Genomic DNA, 20,361 nt, shown 5'->3' with positions numbered 1-20,361 from the left:
AAAAAAAAAAGGCTCAACAGTAAAATAATATGAATTTGTCTCCACACTGATTTGGACAGGACACATGAATATATGACAACAGTACAAATATATAGTGAAGTGCTGTAGTTCTGTAGTTTTGTAGTTCTGTAGTTCTGTAGTTCTGTAGTGCTGTAGTTTCTGTAGTCCTGTAGTTCTAGTGCAGTGGTAGTTCTGTAGTGCTGTAGTTCTGTAGTTCTGTAGTGCTGTAGTTCTGTAGTGCTGTAGTGCTGTAGTTCTGTAGTGCTGTAGTTCTGTAGTGCTGTAGTTCTGTAGTTCTGTAGTTCTGTAGTGCTGTAGTTCTGTAGTGCTGTAGTGCTGTAGTTCTGTAGTGCTGTAGTTCTGTAGTGCTGTAGTTCTGTAGTTCTGTAGTGCTGTAGTTCTGTAGTTCTGTAGTGCTGTAGTTCTGTAGTGCTGTAGTTCTGTAGTGCCAATGAGCCCTTTGTTCTGCCGGTCTAGGCGACAGCGGTGTGTGTCTGGACCTGAGCTTTAACAGGGAGCTGGTCTACAGGACTGAGGCCAAGGAGCCCCCCCCCAGGCTCCCCGGGGCCCGACCCCCACCATCAGCAACAAGCCGTCCTCACAGGGCCAGAGAACAACCTGGCTCCCTCCCGCAGACCCTTACCCCATCCAGCCTGAGCCCCATGGGCCTCACTAACGGCCACAAGATGGGCATGCCTCTGATGGCCCCCCCCCCCACCTCCCAGCACCAGGTGGGCATGGACTCGTTCCAAAGCGACGGCTCCCAGATGCACCAGCCTGTCATGTACAACCTGGGTCACCTGCTGGGGGGGCTGAGCCATCAGAACGGCCTCCCACACGCACAACCCCTCCCCCTGTCGCCGCTGGAGGCCTTACGGGTGGTGCGAGGGGACGGGGAGGGGGGTGCGTTGCCCGGGGCGGTGTACCCCTGCGGCCACTGCAGGGTGATCTTCCTGGACTACGTCATGTTCACCATCCACATGGGCTGCCACGGCTTCAGGGACCCGCTGGAGTGCAACGTGTGTGGCCACCGCAGCCGGGACCGTTACGAGTTCTCCTCCCACATAGCCCGCGGGGAGCACCGCCTCGAACTCAAGTAGCTGTCATTCACACGCTTACACACACACACGCTCTGACAGATAACCATGTACTAGCACACCCAGATTTACTCATATTAGTAGCTGGTAGTATGAGGAATGAAAGCATGACGTAGCATCTCTCTGTCTCTCGGTGTGAGACAGATTTGAGAGAGACGTTATAGGTTTGTAACGGGTGTCAGAATTTCCTTTGTCCTACCGTACTCATCTGAAAAGATGATCTGTAAATGTTTACGTAGGAGGAATTCTAACCATACATTTTTATATATTTGTACTTATTGATTCCTGCTGTAGCCATATATACATTTAACAAAGTAGCAAAAAAGAATGCATTTATTGTTTATCTGCTGTTGTTTTCTCCTGTTATTTGTGTTAAGGTGTAAAGCAATAAAAGATAACCTCTCTTTCCCTTCATCAAACAGAGACCTGCGACTTGCTGAGAGACGTTCTTTTTTTAACACTTGTCAATTCAAGACTGCAGAAGAGAAAAAAAGTGCTATTATCTCGAAGGTCACATGTCTCCTTCAGGCTGTGGTTTAGAGTGCAGTTCACGGCTTCAAAGACATCACTACGCTTTGCATGTGTTGGTTTTCACTCCTGAATATCTTACACTCCCACAGGTTAGAGAGGCCTCACAGCTCTGCAGAGATGTTTTTGTCACACGACATAGAGGTGTATACATATATAGGACTTAGCACAAATACATGTATCTGAGAAGGTACTTCTGTCCTTCTTAGATAGATGGTGATAAATGAATGATTGAATGTCGAGGCAGGTCCAAAATAAATGTGACATGCTGTTGAACAACTTATAATTCATCTGAATGCATATTGAAACTGTTCTTCTTATATAAAAATGTATATCTTTATTATCTTATATGAAATCAGGAACAAAGAAGATGAGCCTTTACAGTATCTAAACTGGCATGAACCTAAAACTAACAAATAAGAGAAAAATATTGAATGACTTTTTGATGGGACTTTCTCCTAATTTCATGACAGGATTTAACACTTTTTCCCTGATGCTGAGGAAATGAATGTGTGGGTCATATGAAACACCAGCGGACACCTGCTGGGGGAAGTTTGGTACTGCATGGCAGTGATGGTCTTACACAGTATCACTCCAGAGCAGTAGGTCCTAAAATGGTTTCTCGGACCCAGTGGAGGGCCTTAGAAAAGCAGAAGGGGGACCCAGACTAAATCATAAATAGCTTGATATATATATTATATTTTAACTAAAAGAAACTCAGAGAAAATGTTCGAAAATCAGTCAATTCAGCCACAAAATACATGGTAATGCCAGTAAATTCAACACATGGGAATTTACATGTAACGACACATTTTACAGTCACAGTCAAATTGAATTTTTGAACTGAGTGTCTGTTGGAAAAGTGTAACAGGTCGAGCCTCCCCACTCAGTGGCTGCAGTGGGCTGTGTGTGTCATGAGAGTGTGGATGTTCTTCGCCCACATTTCAGGGACTTGGTCACGCTGAGCTGCCCTCAGAGCAGAACAGGGTGTTAGCTTGATCCAGCTGCCACCACCGTCGCTATCTGTCCCCTCCATCAGTGCCAGTTCCCTTTTTTTTTCTCTTTGGGTTTGAAGAGAAGTGACACTTCTGAAGCAAACTGTCATCGCAGCTTCATGTCCCTACGCTAGATTAAACAGCCTAGTCATCCGTTTCAAAAGAACATTCGGACTGCTTCTCTTTTTCCAATTCTAAGGTTCAGGGTTACTTTCTTCTGAGTAATAGTAGTGAGTTGAGTAAGAGTGCGGACGTTTAAGCTTTTGTAGGAGGATAAACCTTACCTCTGAACATAAAAGAAACCATATAGGAAATATGACTATCATTGAAAGCCATATTTCTACCCAGACTGATTCCCACCATAAAACCGTCCTGCGTAACAGAATTTACTCAACCAGGCGAAGCTGGAGTCATAAAGCAACAATGACAGAAGTCCAGTCAAAATCAGAGACTTCTGGTGACATCTGCTGACTGAATTATATACATGGTAACCACACTGATGTATTTAACTGGAACAACAATACACCATTACACTGACTTTGAGAGCAACCAATGAATCAAATAATGTTAAGGTCCTTGAAAAACATTAATCAGCTGGACAAGTGCAATGTGATTGTAAAATCAATTTGATTTGTTTTGTAATTAATTATTTATTAATTATTTTAGTAATTACAACATAGCACACAAACCATTTGCTATAGATTGACAATAATAACTGAATAAAACAAAGGAAATCTGGCCACACAAAATTAGCTTCAAGTGCAGGAAAACCAATTAACAGTAATGTGGGGACAACTCAAAAATAAACAAGGGGTCCTGTATTCATATTTTGGTTGGATTATTAGAATTTATTTTAGAAATATTTAATTCTTGTTGGGCTCCTTGGTTTATGTACGTCACAAAGTTACACCAAATGTTATAAAAGTTTCATTCTGTAATTATTCGTCCTTGAATATCTATTTGTTTTGAATTATTTTGGCTGTTGTTAAACATAATTTACAGATAGACAAAGAATAAAAGACAAATGCAGACAGCATACATCATTATAAAGTATAATGAAATGTTAAAGCATTATCATTCGCAGAGAATCATTTTCATTTGAGGTCAAGACATGGATGGTGAAATAGCTTGCAATTGTTGTCCTGTGTAAAACCTGAAGATGGCGCTGTTGAAACAGAAGTGATGGAGAAGCAAGAGTTCAACCAGCGGTTTTGACTGATGGATCCACATGTTTTACTAATCTAATTCATGAAACCATTTCACAAATGAGTGGCTTTAAGATACATTGTCACATAGATTACAATTCAAAACATAACGTTAGAGTCTTAAAACATGAATTGAAAAACAGGTTCGTGTTAAAAAATAACAATAACTTGCTACCTTTGCTGTGACTTATTCCGAACCACAGGAGCAGATCTGAGCATGCGCACTGCATCGGTTCTATGGGGACGGGGAGGACATCACGGAAAAAACGTAGCAGCAGCACCACTAACCCCACGCCGAGATTTCGCCTCTCCGCTGCGCTAAAAGTGCGCAACGAAAGCAGCCCACGACTATGCCCGGCACGGCGATAAAGTGCGGGAGGACCACTTGACAGGCCTGGGCGAGGTCTGAGCCGTTACCGGGAGGGGAAATACATTTCTTCGTATGGGAGCAGCATGCGGGAAATGGTTGGAGGTTGCTGCGTGTGTTCAGACGAGCGAGGCTGGGCTGAGAACCCCCTGGTTTACTGTGATGGACACGGCTGCAGCGTCGCCGTTCACCAAGGTAACGTTAGCCGCTGTTAGCGTGTAATTACCCGGCGGCTGGAGCCGGCCAGAGGTGCTGGTAGGTCGTTGTGTTTCAGGTCCGCCGCTGTCTACGTGCGTGTTTGTGAGTGTGGGAGGGGTAGGTAGGCGTGCTGTTTGTTGTTTCCTCTCCGCACACATGATGAAACACACAGGGCCAGGCAGTGACACGAGCCTGGATGGCGCCTTGATGCCACTTCAGGTCCGTGCGCGTGCGTGGCTGTCTGGCCCGGTTGCCTTCACGACACACAGCGAGAGGCTTTTTGTTGTTGTTGCGACAAAACAGAGCCGGCAAGGCCCGCCAGTTTAGACATCATGTTACCTTGTGTCCACTCGCTTTGTTTTTCATGAGACAACAAGAGCAGCAGTTAACTTCCAGCATCTCCTCTCTGAGAGGCTGCTTCACTCTGCCCTCATCTGCAGCTTCATCTTCCCAAGTAGAGACGACTTTGTTCCTTAAAGTCAGCGAAAGTGCCATACAAATGTAGTAAATAAAGGTTATTAAGAGTTTTACACAGAAGGTTGAGCTGTGAGCTGTCTTTCATTTTGTTAATGTACTGCAATTTACATATATTATATTATCTAAACAAGATGACAACATGGTACCCAAAGAAAATGTGTAGAAAATGGTGAAGATAATGTAAAAGTAGGAATAATCCGTATATTAATAATGCTATATTGTTAATTGTATTAATATTGATAATAAATTGTAAGTAGCTATTTTATCAAACAAAGATGACAACAGCACTTACTGACAGGACAACACAATATGAGACATATTTTTAGTTATAATAATAATTAATAATACATTTAATTTAAAAAGGGCTTTTAGTTGTACTCAAAGACACTTTACATTTATAGTATAAATTGTAGAAAATTGTAAACACAGACTCATGAAACATGAAATAAATCAGTAGTATGGAAGTAGGACAATGTACAGCTACTATTGGAAGAGATCACAGCTGAAATATGCAAACTAAAGTTATGGCTAAACAGTAATAAGTTATCATTAAACTTGAATAAAACAACATTAATCATATTTGGAAATAGCAATACACTAGCATCCATTAAGATAGATGGGATTTTCATTGAGAGTTAAAGAACATACATTCCTTGGAATCACAATTGATGAGAAACTGAGCTGGAAACCACATAAAACATATTCATTCCAAAGTCTCAAGAAGTATTGCAATATTAAACAAGGCAAAACAGATTCTTGATCAAAATTCCCTCTACATTCTTTACTGTTCATTGGTGTTACCTTATTTAAGTTACTGTGCAGAGGTTTGGGGCAGTAATTATAAAACTACAACACAATCCCTATTTATTCTACAAAAAAGAGCAATAAGACTTATTAAAAATGTCGGCTATAGGGATCATACAAACCCATTATTCTTAGAGCTACAATTATTAAAACTGTCAGATCTTGTTGAATTCCAAATTGCATAAATCATGTGTAAGGCAAACAACGTTCAATGACCTGGAATATTCAGATATTGTTCAATTAAAGACAAGGGAATTATTATTTACGTGGTTCATTTATATTCACTAATGTTAGGGTGCGCACAACAAAGAGACGTGTTTGTGTTTGTGGGGTGAAGATCTGGAACAATGTGAGTGAGGAGCTAAAGGGATGTCCAAACATCAAGCTATACAAAAAGAGGTATAAAGACACAATTCTCACAAGGTACAGGGAGGACACTGCTAAACCATAACTGTTTATATTCCTGTTTTGTGTTCTATTTATGAATTTGTGTTTGTATGAATTTGTGTATGTACATATATATATATATAGAGAGACCATTCTCCTAACTTGCCTGTATATATTATATGAATCATTATATCAATTATTCAAGGTTAAAGTATACATTGATATTGTATTTTAACATATATGAAGATGTAAAAAGAAAAAGGGGTCGGATTAAATAAGTGTAAACTTCTTTTCGGACGTGTAATTAGCTAAAGCTTTGTTGTTTATTGATATCAGACAATGATACTACAGACTATTCAATTATTAATTAAATATTTCGTTTTGTTATTGCAATCATTTGTATAGTACTGTATCATGTCTGTATCATCTTTTGTTTCATTTGTATTTTCTTTGGTTTTACACGCTCGAAATAAATAAATAAACTAAACTAACTAAGTATATGTTATATCTGGTAAAATCATGTATGTTTAAAAAAAATCGCTGAGGACTATGTAATAATAATAGTATCATTAACCTGTTCTCTTTTGGTGTGTGTGTGTGTGTGTGTGTGTATGTGTGTATGTGTGTGTGTGTGTGTGTCCACCCCAGCATGTTATGGCATTGTCCAGGTTCCCACCGGTCCGTGGTTCTGTCGGAAGTGTGAATCACAGGAGAGAGCGGCACGCGTGGTGAGTGTGCCAACAAACAACCAACACAAAATCACATCCATCCCATCCTCTTCACCTGTGGTTATAACGCCACACTCACAGTAAGTTGTGCTCTCTCCTGCACAGAGGTGTGAGCTGTGTCCCCACAAAGATGGAGCCCTCAAGAGGACGGACAGCGGAGGTAAATCTCACTCTCCCAAGTTACACAGCGTTTAGACAAAACAGCTGCAGGACCACCTTCCCGCCTTAAATAGAGTGGTGCAGTGATGATGTCTTTTTGTAGGCCGACCTGGAAGTCAGCATCGCAAGGGCACGAAGACAAAAAGCAATGGAGATTTTTCCATTGGATTTTGCAATGTTGAGGAAAATATGATCTGTTGCAAACACATGTATGAACAGGTTTGGTTCAGCAGGATACTCTCCACATATTAACAGCACTTTCTTGATTTTTTAAGCTTAAATGCCAGTGCCTGAAATAAAAAAGCTAAGGTAGACAGGTGGACATATTCCAACTACATCACTGTCACACGGCTGCACTAAGCTAAAGGCATTTAGCCGCCTGTTAGCAACCGCTGTTTTTATGACACATAGATGCTTCAGACGTTCACCAGTGGGGTTAATACTGACACATTTTATGTCGTAGAACAAAATATGAAAATCTCTAATTATTTCAGGCAACTAACCACAGACATTTAAAAAAAAGGGAACCGGAAGTGGTATACAACATTTCCAGGATTTTAGGACTCCTGCACCACTATAGAATAAAACCTGCAGATTTTCTCTTAATCCATAAGGAACATTAATATGTCCTTCATCTGATCTCTCACCAGGCTGGGCCCACGTTGTGTGTGCGCTGTACATCCCTGAGGTGCAGTTTGCCAACGTCCTAACCATGGAGCCCATCATCCTGCAATACGTCCCTCATGACAGATACATCAAGGTACTTCCCAACTGCCAAATCCAGCAGCCATAACACCAGCTCTGGCAGAGCTTTACTATTTTACCTGATAGGCCTAGAGTAAAATGCTTTTGTTTGCTTAGAGTAGAGGTGAATAACTAGCACTAGTGTGATTTTGGTGAGATTATGGCCATCCTGGCCAAAGCTGACTTTGGGAAGGGAACAATTGTTATGACTTCATCAGTGTGTGGTGCTTTTTGAAAAAGATAGTTTGGGTTGTTTGAAGAGGGGTTGAATGAGGCACTAAGCTTTAGTCGGTGAACTATCTACAGTGGATACAAGTTTAGAGAAACAAATGTCCATGGGGGCCGCAGCTAAACATATTTTTGGCACCTAAAAAAGTCTGCCTAAAAAAAATCAATATCAGTCTAAGCATACACTATATTTAGATTTGCTGTCAGGCAGCCCTTTCCACCTGGGAACTGATGCTGTTATCTTTGATCTTGTAAAAGCCGCCAGACTCCATTGAAAAAACCCAATGATTTTACATCTTAGAACATAGGAGTTGCACGTTAGGCTTATATCAAAATTTTTATATGGATCAAATACGTTTTGCTGCTGCTCCTGACTGTTTGCATTTAAACTGTGTACTACTGTAGTTAATATACTGTAGTACTGTTAATATGTTTTCAATCTAGTTCATCCCTAGATTTGTTTGACTAATCGTGGTGTCACTGTTATAGGGTTATGCTAATAGTTAATCAGTTGTGTTGAAAATACAATCCCACATCTGAGAACTTTATTTTACAAAACACAATTTAATCAAAGGTGATTCAGAAAATATATAAAACCTGTATCCCAACATTTAACTTGACAAAAACAGCTGAAAGTCTGAGAGGGGTCTGCCTGTAGACCTCCACTCTCAGGACAGTTCCGGTGCAGACCTCCACTCTCAGGACACCTCCACTGTCAGTACAGGAAGTGACGATTCTGACGTGTGCTAGCTAATAGTGATGCTAATGATAGCTAATTCCTAATAATAATAATAATAATGCATTTTATTATAGCGCTTTTCACAACTCAAAGACGCTTGAGTAGTAGTATGTGTGTCATTTGTACAGTGCTACTTATATGTTATGTAAAGCCTGCATACTTATATGTGTTTTATTTCTGTATTGTTACAGTTTTACAAAGTAAAAGAAGAACTGTAAAGTCAAGAAAGAAAACCTTGCATCTTTATTGGAGGACTTTTAAATGTTAGCTAACTGTCTATGCATAGGGATACGCGCTGTAAGGGCAGAACAGTTCAATCAATCTAAGTGATGAAAAGTGATACTGTACTGATATTAACTACAATACAAGGTGTCCCTATATCAAAATTATCGCGTTAACGGCGGTAATTAATTTTTTGAATTAATTGCGTTAAAATATTTAACGCAATTAACGCATGTGCAGAATGGCCCGCCCCATACATCCCACCAGTGGCAGCGCCAGGGTATGCCTGGGGTACACCCATACCAAGAAATGGCTTAGCCCCACCATGACAAATGATGTTAAAGTAAGCAAAATAAAGTCTGCGGAGTAAATTGCACAGACAGCAGCTAGTAAGATTGATTTCAGTAGCCACTTGTCTGGAAATACCGAAGACCAGAAACGGTTTTGAAAACTTTTGTCACGTAGTGATCGTCTTCTCAATAGAACATCTTTGATAATGTCTTCTGGCCAATCAGAATCAAGATAACGGTGTGGTGTTGTTGCAGGAAGTCCCGACGGAGAATACTTTTGCTGTAGTACAGGGTAGCACATAACTGGTACGCAGGTTATGTGCGTAATCTGAAATGCGTACCGTCACTTGTGTCACAAAGCGCATTTGCGTACGACAGAGTCGGTCTCCGTGTGCACAGACAGGGCTGCTGTTAACGTCGGTCTATACAACGGAATTGTGCCAAAACTACGCCAACCGGCTGCGGAGGGAGACTCCCCCTCCCTTCACTGGAGAACTGCGCTAAAACAGCTGATCACAATGTTCACACTGTGGTCACGAAGTACTCCACTAGCCCCCCCCCCCGTCCCCCCGTCGACTTTCCTGAAGTACTCCTCCGTTGATAGAAATCAACACGTAATGAATTAAGACCCCTCGGTTTGATGATTGATAGGTGCTCTCTTTCATTTTGACACACAGAAAAATGTTACAATAAACATGTTAAATGGATATATCCGCCTTCTTTCATTTATCTTTCCATTCCCACAACAATATACATAAAGAAATGGCATATTTTGGACATAGTTCGAATGGTGATTAATCATGATTAATACATTTTTAAGCTGTGATTAATCTGATTAAAATTTGTAATCGTTTGACAGCCCTAATATATATATATATATATATATATAATATATATATATATATACACGCAGCGGAGGTGGGGAGGTTCCAGCTGGGAACCTCTACCCCGCTGCGGGACCCGTGGGACCCCTGGACGGTGCGTCTTGGTCACGCTTCATATCGGCTGTCCTATAGTACACATTGGAATGATTTCTTACTTTATCTATATTAAATAGATAAAGGTGTGCTCTCCCTAGCTCTCTCGCTCTCTCTGTCTCGCTCCCTCCCTACCTCTCTCCCTAGCTCTCTCTCCCTCCCTACCTCTATCGCTTGCTCTCTCTCCCTCCCTCTGTCTCGCTCGCTCACAGAGGCTGTGTGCTCCTCCGTGGCGATGACGGCTTGCGTTAAAAAATAATAATAAACATATTTGTAAAGTGGGGGGAGACAAACGGGATTTCGAAAAGAGCGAGGGACATGTCCCCCCTGTCCCAGGTGGAAATTACGCCATGCGTGTGTGTGCGTCAAGTGCAATAAATATATAAGCAAGTTGCAACACACACAGTAAAACTCTGCCCCTCATGTGCTGTATATAGGCTGGCATGATAGGCTGTTCAATGGGGCTGATGTGTTGTGTAGATTCTGCCAGAAGGAAAATCAGCAGGGAGGTGCCACATTGCTTTTCTTCCCGACTGCAACGCTGGTCCCGCAAATCAAGCAAGAACGTGATTGGTCGATATTCATGGTGGGGGGAGGAGGGGTGTTAGATAGATATAGAGTTGTAGTAAGTAGATAGAGTTCGCTATGATTTAGGTTTCGTTTATGCATACTGTAGGGTTGATTCTTTTAATTACATTTCCTTTTTTGTTTTGTGTATTTTATACATTTTGGATTTGCTTGGCAAGATATTTTTAGAACATGCCCCGTGGGCGACTCACGTTGCCCCTGCGGGCGACTAAGTGCCCGCAGGCACCGTGTTGGCTACCCCTTAACTAGATGTAACTAATCAAGAGTCATGTACATAGCATCATGAAACATAATATTAAACAGGGGAAGTATACACGTCTTCATGTAACGTATAATACAATTGATTGATTTACTTATTTTCATATCATATGCAGTGGTGTTTTTATATGTACAAAAGTGGTGGGGCATAAAAAACGTAGATGTCTATAAGCTTCTGCAGTGAAGTTCATGGCTGGTGAGGCACTGGCACTGACTCTTCAGGTTTACAAATATTATATTTTGACCTAAATCAAAATATAATATTATTTTCAAAAGCTTTTTTTTTTCTGATGCTTCAATTAATTTTAAACAGACAGTTCAACAAAAGGATACCCAAAAAATGTAATTTTATCATTTAAATATTGAATTGTTCTCTCTTAGTAAGATCCCATTTTCAATAAAATTGCGGTCTTACCTTGACTTGAAGATGAAGTCCATTTGCCTATCCTTCTAGACAAACATCTCTATTACTTTTTTGTAAAAGTCCTCCTTATCTTCTTGTAGTTTCAGAAGTCTATCATAAATCTAATCGATAGATTTATGATTCGAAAATGATAAAAGTAGGTAGACATGTGGATATTATCCGGCTGAACAAAACGTGCATTTATCTAACAGGTACGTTTCCCACAGGTCTTATTTTGAGCTAATTTCTAAAATCCTATGGAGAAATATCATTGCTTTTTGTGGAGGGAACCCATGCGCAGCTTACTTCCTGGTTTTAGGACGCGTCTCTCGTCTCCTCTTCACACACCACACTTTTCGTGGCACACGTACTTACAGCCAATCAGTTCTGAATTATGTGAGATGACGTATGGTGGGGATGGCAGCTCAGTGCCCCTATGGTCATTATTTTTTTTCCACACACATTAAATAGGACAATACTCTGAGCATGTGCAGTGTAGTTTTACTTAGACAGTGAGAGGGAGGGGGATGATCGGGTTTTGTCCCACATGGCTCTAAACAGCTCAACAGGCACACACTCTAGACACTAATTAGAAGAACACAGACTAAAACAACAATGTACAGAGGAATCAGATGATTAAACATGATCTTAAAATATATTTTATATATATATTTTTTTTTTTTGTAATCATTATTTTTAATACTTTCTGCTGACACTAGGTGGGGCTGTGCCCCCTAATGACCAGTCGCCCCTGATCATATGGATAGCTGCCCAACAAGTTTACTGTGGTTCCCCACAGCAGCAGACGCACATTTATGACGTCCGCTGGCGCATCATAAACACGTCAGATAGTGAAAGTCGGATTCTCTAAAGTACCGGGTTGCGTTCCGATAATCCAAAAATCAGCTCCTAAATTCTAACCCTATCTCCTATTCCTTGACCTCTGAGTGAAACGTCACGGGGTTAAGGGATAGTGGATAGGAGAATTCAAAAGGACTTAGGAGAAGAGACCGCGGTACTTTAGAGAATCCGACTGCACTTTCACTATCGGACGTGTTTATGATGCGCCAGCGGACGTCATGAATGTGCGTCTGCTGCTGTGGGGAAACTATGGAAACTACAGTTAGCGGACTACAACATGGATGTTCAATAAGAACGAGGGACTCCTGTAAACTCATCTAGAGACTCTGCACCGTGCTCTGATGCTGTTGCTTTATGCTTTATGAACGTGGACAACAGAGAAACATATTCTTCATGACCAAAGTTGAATTGAAATAAAAAAGTGAAACTTATGCTCCTCACCCTCTCCCTCCGGTCCACATTAATACAAATGATCCCAATACGTATGATTGTATGAAAATATCTTAAAATAAATACAAATGTATTTATTATAAACGTTAGTCCTTACCATCTATCACTGTGTATATCACCATTCAAACATCTTTTAAAAGTTGAACAACCCCACACAGCTCAGTGAAATGTTGACTTTATTTGATCATTTCAGTAAAAACTAACGTTCATATTTCTCTTTTTGATTATAATACTGATGAACGTTCAGAAAAAAGCACTTTGGCAACTTACCACATACGTTTTAAAAAGCTTAATAAGCACCGTAACTTTCATGATATAATTTATCGGTCATAATCGGTTGTTTCCGTGAACTGTTGTGATGGCAAATGCTGCGGCTGCAATGCATTGTGGGGCAGCATTTTCTCCTCTCCTTTCGGTTAGGCAGGTCCAGTGGTTCCTAAGCTAAAGGAGGTTATAAAGGAAGTTTAAAACCTCCTTTCCTTTCATTTGGAGAATTGGAACGGCACTTATCATGGCTGCCACTGACGTACTTCCGGGTCATTTCACTAGGAACCCAAGCCAAATTACACTTAAGACATATACAACTGCAACGAAAGTAACAAACACAATGCGATATCCTTTTCAATTTCAAAGAACACAAATTGGGTTACATTAACAAATAACTATAAAACAACAATACTGTAGAATAACCAAATGAATGTCGTGAATACACCGAAATACACTTGTTGAAGCGTTTCGCAGCTGATTACTACGCCCCCCCCACCCCCGTGGGCCGAATATTCGGACAAAGTAAAGAATGAAGTGTATGTTTAAATGTTAGCACCCCCCGAAGAGGCTCAAGCTCTTACGTTGAGTCTGGAGTTTCAACACATTCGGAAATTTGGCCGTGTAAAATGTCCTCTTGGGTTGCCGTACAGCCAATGGGTGACGTCATTGGTCAGCGTAACGGACCCCGAACACATCTGGTAGGCCGAACACATATGGTACCTACACTGTGGCCGTTTCTCAATCGCAAGTAAAACTGCTGCAGAGCAACTATTTCAAGTATACTATGTCATCGAGTGGCGTCGAAGGACTGTTTAAATGCATGTTAAATGCCCAGCATTCTACGCCACTCTATGACGTAGTATACTTGAAATAGTTGCTCTGCAGCATGTGTACTCGCGATTGAGAAACGGCCCGTGTCTCAATTCAGGGGCTGCACCCTTCGGAGGCTGCATTTGTAGACCGCATACGTCACTTCCGCCGAAAGAAGGCTGTCCCAATTTTAAAAAAAGACGAGACTGTGGGTCCTTCTCAGGTCGATTAAATGGAATCATTGCGTCCCTCACTTACGTCGTTTCCCTGCGTTTAGTCCCTCCCACCAGGGAAGCATGGAGAGACGCAAGGAAACCACAAGAAGCAGGGGCTGCTTCTCAGGTTGACTATTTTCATTTCCTCGCTCCTCGGTCTCACCGGAAGTTGATTTGCCTGCGCCATCTTGAGTACCGTCCCATGGCTCTTATTTCTGCCGGAGGACCGAGGATCGAGGAGCGAGGAGCGATCATGGAGGAGCGATAACCGAGGAACCACCAGACCATCCTCCGATGAAATCCTCAGATACTCACCCCGCCCCCTTACTGTGTATCGCTCACTGATTGGACGAGGCAGTGCATGCACTGATCTGATGCTTCTTGACATGAGAGCAATACCCCAGCGGAGTGAAGAAAATACATGAACCTCACGGGACTCACTCCTCAGTTTATACCGTGTTTTGTTTCAATTCATGTATCATTTAGTTACAAATATGTGATATATCTGAACAACAAAGTGTGCAATCCAATGAATCAGTGGCGTTTTCTCCCGGAGGCCAAGGGAAGCCAGGCTTCCCCTGTTTTTTCGGATTGTAGTTATAATTTAAATAAATAAATAAAAACACTTTGTTTTGTTTCTGTAATTCTACTTTCCTGTGTGTTCCTGCCGGACCGTCTCTCTGTCATTCTCATTGAGTATTTTACAAAGAGTGAAACAGCGCCCCTCTAGATGTTATGGTGAAACAGTAGATTGCATTCACTGTTGCGAGAGGAGGCCAGCAGAATCTAGCTTCCCTTGGTGAAACAAAATTGAGGGATTAACCAATCAGATGAGGCCCACGTGATGCCCCTGCCAACCTGTGATTGGTCAGGGCCATGCCAGGGGAAGCCAGCCACCTCTAGCTTCCCTTCAGGGGCGGCTGGCGATTTGATTGGACACTGCCATCCAATCACATCAACATCAATTTTAATACTGTAACTGTCATCACCGCCGTTAGAAATTATCAAGCAAATGAAGCATTATGGAGGGAGGAGATTTGGCGTACTTAATTAAGTGTGTAAAATGTTACCGGGCACTGTTACGTTATTGACCATTTGTATCATCTGTTGTAGACCCAAATACATTAAATAAAATAAGAACTCATCCTCAAAAAAGATAAACGCCATTCTTAAAATGTATAAACGAATAAAGCGATCATGAAAATGTTTCCAATAAATGAATAAAAAAATGTTTGACCACTTTGTTGTTCAGATATATCAAATTGTTGTAACTAAATTATACATGAATTGAAACAAAACACGGTATAAACTGAGGAGTGACTCGCGTGAGGTTCATGTATTTTCTTCACTCTGCTGGGAAACTGCTCTCATGTCAAGAAGCATCAGATCAGTGCATGCACTGCATCGTCCAATCAGTGAGCGATACACAGTAAGGGGGCGGGGCGAGTATCTGGATTCCATCGGAGGATGGTCTGGTGGTTCCTCGGTTATCGCTCCTCCATTATCGCTCCTCAGGCAGAAATAAGCGCCATGGGACGGTACTCAAGATGGCGCAGACAAATCAACTTCCGGTGATACCGAGGAGCGAGGAGCGAGGAAATGAAAATAATCGACCTGAGAAGGACCCTCCTCCGAATGCGGCCCAAAAATTCAGCCTTCTTTTCCCAGATTTGGAGGATACGCGGTCTACCATATGCCAGGGTACAATGCGCGCAGGGAAAAGTGAGTTTTTTTCAAATTAAATGGCGGTCCGGACTCCCCAGCAGAGTGGATTTAAAAGCTGCACCAAGCGGAGGAATCACTAATAAATGTGAGTATTATGTTTTAACTTACTTTAAATTAACTAACGTCACACACGTCAAACCCAAGGGGCATTAAAACGTACATTTTCGTTAAATAATACGGATAAATACGTGACGTTAGTCACGCTAACTAGATAGCTGGACGTGCTGCACTGTTGTTTACACTTATTTTTGATTCAATTCAAAAGTGTACTAAAGTCATACAGAGATCTTGGCTATAGATAAGTTATACTTTATATTACATAAATAGACCAAAGTGAAAACATTTACACCGGTATAGCCTACAGTACGGTGGGATTTATAAAATGCTACCCTGACGTGTAGCTGCTGTTTGCTTTATTTATTTCTCTGACATGTTGCAATGTTTTACTGTTTATTAAACTTTGGGACAACATTACAACCTTTGTATTCAGCTCATGCTGCTTTGAGGTAGGGCTAAAAAAGCCTATTTTAAATATTTCCACCAGATTTGATCATCTTTTATTTCATTTAATCCCATAATAATAAGACAATCACTAATAGACAGCAGCCTTTTGCTTGATGTTAGTTTGTGCAGTGCTGTCAAAGGGATGCAAGAGTGATTTCATCTCTTAATTGTTTTTAAACCAAAACAGTACATGATTTTAAATGATCCTTTAAGGATTGTTTGTCCGAAATGCTTAGTTACATTTTGCAATAATACTTTTGCAACCCTGTGTTTAATATGATTAATTCACTTTTTTCTTTTTCTCTTGTTTTTCTCTGTAATTAGGAAAATTCTGGAGAAATGGATCTGCTGGAGAAGGACCCCTAATCTGAAAAGTGCACAGCGATCATCAGGACAGAGCTGCTATCCAGCTGGACCCCCAAGGTGCTGGAGAAAGCAAAACAGCGATCAGGAACATCCTCCACCCAGACCTCTGCTTACTGCCATCCTACAGACTTGTGTCTTAGTTTCAGAATTTGATTTTGTATGTGTCCTTTCTTTTAATAGATATTTAACGATTATAGCTTGAATCTGTCTGATTCCCCAAACAGCTGCTTCTATATACTTGCTGCACATATAATACAAATAAACAACTCGATAAACACACTTTCGCTGATATTTGTTTTACTGCTGAAAAAAAAAAGCATAATCTAGACGCTTCAGTAATGAACAATTACAGGCCCATATCAAACCTCCCATTTCTAGGTAAAATCATTGAAAAAGTAGTCTTTCAACAGTTGAGTAATTTCTTGCATTTAAATAGCTGTTTGGATGTGTTCCAGTCAGGCTTTCGTCCAAACCACAGCACTGAGACTGCTCTTGTAAAGGTCTTTAATTACATCCACTTAAACACAGACAGTGGCAGAACTTCAGTGTTAGTATTATTAGATCTCAGTGCTGCGTTTGACACTGTTGACCACAGCATATTACTAGACCAACTGGAAAACTGGGTGGGACTTTCGAAAACAGTTCTAAATTGGTTTGAATCCTACTTAAAGGACAGAAACAACTTTGTTTCTATAGGTAAATACACATCTGAGTTGACAAATATGACAGGTGGGGTACCTCAAGGCTCCATCTTGGGGCCTCTTCTCTTTAACATCTACATGCTACCACTGGCTCAGATAATGAAAAACAACAAAATAAGTTACCATAGCTATGCGGATGACACACACATTTACATAACCATTTCACCAGGAGACTATTCTCCAATTCAAACACTGAGTAAGTGCATTGAACAAATCAATGACTGGATGTGTCAGAACTTTCTCCAATTAAACAAAGATAAAACTGAGGTAATGGTTTTTGGAGCCAAGGCAGAACGTATAAAAGTTAGCGCTGAGCTTCAGCCTGCAATGTTCAAAACAACAGATAAAGCCAGACATCTAGGTGTAGTCATGGACTCTGACCTGAGTTTCAACAGTCACATTAAAACAGTTACTTAATCAGCCTACTATCACCTAAAGAATATATCTAGGATTAAAAGACTGATGTCACAGCAGGATTTGGAAAAACTTGTCCATGCTTTTATCTTCAGTAGACTGGACTACTGTAATGGTGTCTTTGCAGGTCTCACTAAAAAATCTATTAGAAAGCTGCAGCTGATTCAGAACGCCGCTGCTCGAGTCCTCACTAACACTAAGAAAGTGGATCACATCACTCCTGTTCTGAAGTCTTTACACTGGCTTCCTGTGTGTCAAAGAATACATTTTAAAATACTGCTGCTGGTTTATAAAGCACTGAATGGTTTAGGCCCAAAATACATTTGACCTCCTGCTAAATTATGAACCATCCAGATCTCTCAGGTCTTCAGGGACTGGTCAGCTTTCTGTCCCCAGAGTCAGAACTAAACATGGAGAAGCAGCGTTCAGTTATTATGCTCCAAATATCTGGAACAAACTCCCTGAAACCTGCAGGTCCGCTGCAACTCTGACTACTTTTAAATCCAGGCTGAAGACTTTTATTTTTGCCGCTGCTTTTAATTGAAACTGAGCCGTTGTGTTCATCAGTAAAGTGGAACTTCTGTGTGAACTATTCATATCTTAAACTGCACTGTAACTTTTTATTCATGTATTTTTTCTTTTAATTTTTCTTTTATTATCTTTTAGTGTTTTTAAATGCCTTTGTCTGAATGTCTTTCATTTTTGTAAAGCACCTTGAATTGCCTTGTGTTGAAAGGTGCTATATAAATAAACTTGCCTTGCTGATGATGTTAAATAACATGATTGATTTCCTCTGTCTCAATGATGAAAGTTATAATAAAAGAAGACATGAAGCTGCAGAGAGAGGATGGATAATAATATTCTTACCTCTACTTTGTGATTAGATGAAAATACAAAATTAAATTAAAATAGTCATTGTTAAACACATTGTTTATTTATTTATATTATAACATGTGTACATAAGCAGTGGAATAATAGGATATCTCTAGGTCATTAAACTGTCTTAAGTTCAGTTTAATTTTATTAATACAAAAAATAGGTCATAGAAAAATGTTTAATTGTGTATTTCAGCAGAGCGGAGGAGGGGTCACGGTGGTGCTGGACCTGGAGGTGCTGACCTGGTGTCAGTGGGACATCATCTGGGCAGGTTTAGGGGAAGAAGGAGAATATATAAACTGTTATGATCACAGCTATTAAGATTAGAACACTAATATTGTTAAGAATCAATCTATACAACATGCTTTTGTTCATTTAAAAAAACATATTGTTTTATTAGTACAGAAAAATCAAGACTTATTTGAAATATGAAATAATATGATTAAATTACATCAGCTATATATAATTTACTTGTTAACTTACTAATGTAACATTGCTGGGGCTAAAGGAACAGCTTAATCTTATTTACCTGGCCATGGTCCTCTTTATTTCATCGCCGTCAGTGATCTCCAAAAAATGGTTAAAGTAAAAAAGTAAAGTTTCTGGATCCTTTTCAGCTGAGTTAGCTTGTAAGCAAATTTGCTAGCAGGCTGCTGGAGCAGCGCAACCGAACAACGCGTATCACGTGACGTAAATACGAAGCGCTCCGTAGGCTAGACGGTCTCATTTCAGAGGCCACTCGGTCCAGCCTACCCCGGGCCGTTTCTCAATCTCGAGGATACTGGCTTCCAAGCTTATATTTCAAGGATGCTACGTCATCGAGTGCCGCCAAAATACTGTTCCAATCTCCAGCATACTTGGAATTCCACCGAGGCCGCGTTCTTGTTTTGGGGGAAATTTCGAGGCTGCACATGGGTAGACTTCGCGTCCTTAAAATCCCCACAATGCTTTGCGCACGGACCAATTTCAAAAACCCTTGCGGAGAATGGCTGAACCGACGCAGCACACATTTAAATTTAAGTATGTTACATTTGTTATCACCAAAAATGTGTTCCGTGAAAGTAAAGCAAGTTCATAATTAGATATACATCGTGAGGTATTTATTTTCGGTACAGTTCATGTTGAGTGGTACACTTGTTTGCCTGTTCCATTCTTCTTCGTTTTCCGAAGCCATGGCTTGGAAGTATACTTGCTTCGTTTCTGAAGGAAGTGACTTGGAAGTACGCGACTACCAAGCCAGCATCCTCGAGATTGAGAAACGGCCCCGGTCTACGTGGGCTGGGTCCTCCGTGGACCGCGTAGGCTGCATACTCCGAAGGATGCAGCCCCTGAATTGAGACACGGCCCATGTCTTCAAAGAAATATTCTTCAGGAAGGAGACGTTTTTAGTGATCAAAAGAAATCAAAACATTTGATTTATTATTACTCATGAATACATCTTTTATGTTTGTGTAGCCAGGACAATAATGTACAGAACACTTCTAAATTGATGATTACACTTTTTTAGAAACCTTTTTGACCTCTGCATTTAACCCATCCTAGTATTTGGATGCAGTGGGAAGCTATTTTCACCATTTACACCTTTCCAAGTACAGCTCCTCACTCCCTTCCTTGGTCTGTTTGGGGAGTGGAACCAGCCACCCTTTGGTTCCCAAGCCAAGTCCCTACTGACTGAGCCACTGCCTCTAAAGTGGCTTTAAACTGGCTTTCTCTGGGCCAATGCTAACACTCCTTAATACTAAACTTTGTTTAAAATATACCTAACATTAAGTCACAAA

The 20,361-nt window shown here is 40.8% G+C and overlaps 2 protein-coding genes and 1 long non-coding RNA gene across 3 annotated transcripts in view; all 3 read left to right on the top strand.

Annotated features, from left to right (window-relative positions):
• LOC117562530 (zinc finger protein Aiolos-like) overlaps positions 1-1,529 on the top strand; it is a 1,901-nt gene extending 372 nt beyond the window's left edge. The window contains exon 2 of the mRNA XM_034240373.1: positions 478-1,529. Coding sequence (XP_034096264.1) covers positions 478-1,100 — 623 coding nt within the window. The 3' untranslated portion in view covers positions 1,101-1,529. The remainder of the gene's footprint in view (positions 1-477) is intronic.
• A 2,574-nt stretch (positions 1,530-4,103) lies between these two features.
• Positions 4,104-20,361, top strand: part of LOC117562500 (protein AF-17-like) — a 38,932-nt gene continuing 22,674 nt past the window's right edge. Inside the window, exons 1-4 of the mRNA XM_034240335.1 lie at positions 4,104-4,387; positions 6,707-6,786; positions 6,892-6,946; positions 7,596-7,705. Of these exons, the coding sequence (XP_034096226.1) occupies positions 4,279-4,387; positions 6,707-6,786; positions 6,892-6,946; positions 7,596-7,705 (354 nt within the window). The 5' untranslated portion in view covers positions 4,104-4,278. The remainder of the gene's footprint in view (positions 4,388-6,706; positions 6,787-6,891; positions 6,947-7,595; positions 7,706-20,361) is intronic.
• On the top strand, positions 15,496-16,871 carry LOC117562506. Its single transcript, XR_004571559.1, has 2 exons — positions 15,496-15,807; positions 16,551-16,871. It is a non-coding gene; the product is annotated as an uncharacterized LOC117562506 (long non-coding RNA).

The sequence above is a fragment of the Gymnodraco acuticeps genome, unplaced genomic scaffold (genome assembly GCF_902827175.1).
Source record: "Gymnodraco acuticeps unplaced genomic scaffold, fGymAcu1.1, whole genome shotgun sequence".
Taxonomy (NCBI): domain Eukaryota; kingdom Metazoa; phylum Chordata; class Actinopteri; order Perciformes; family Bathydraconidae; genus Gymnodraco; species Gymnodraco acuticeps.
The sequence above is the reverse complement of the archived record's forward strand: the minus strand, read 5'-3'. Positions and strand labels throughout refer to the sequence as shown.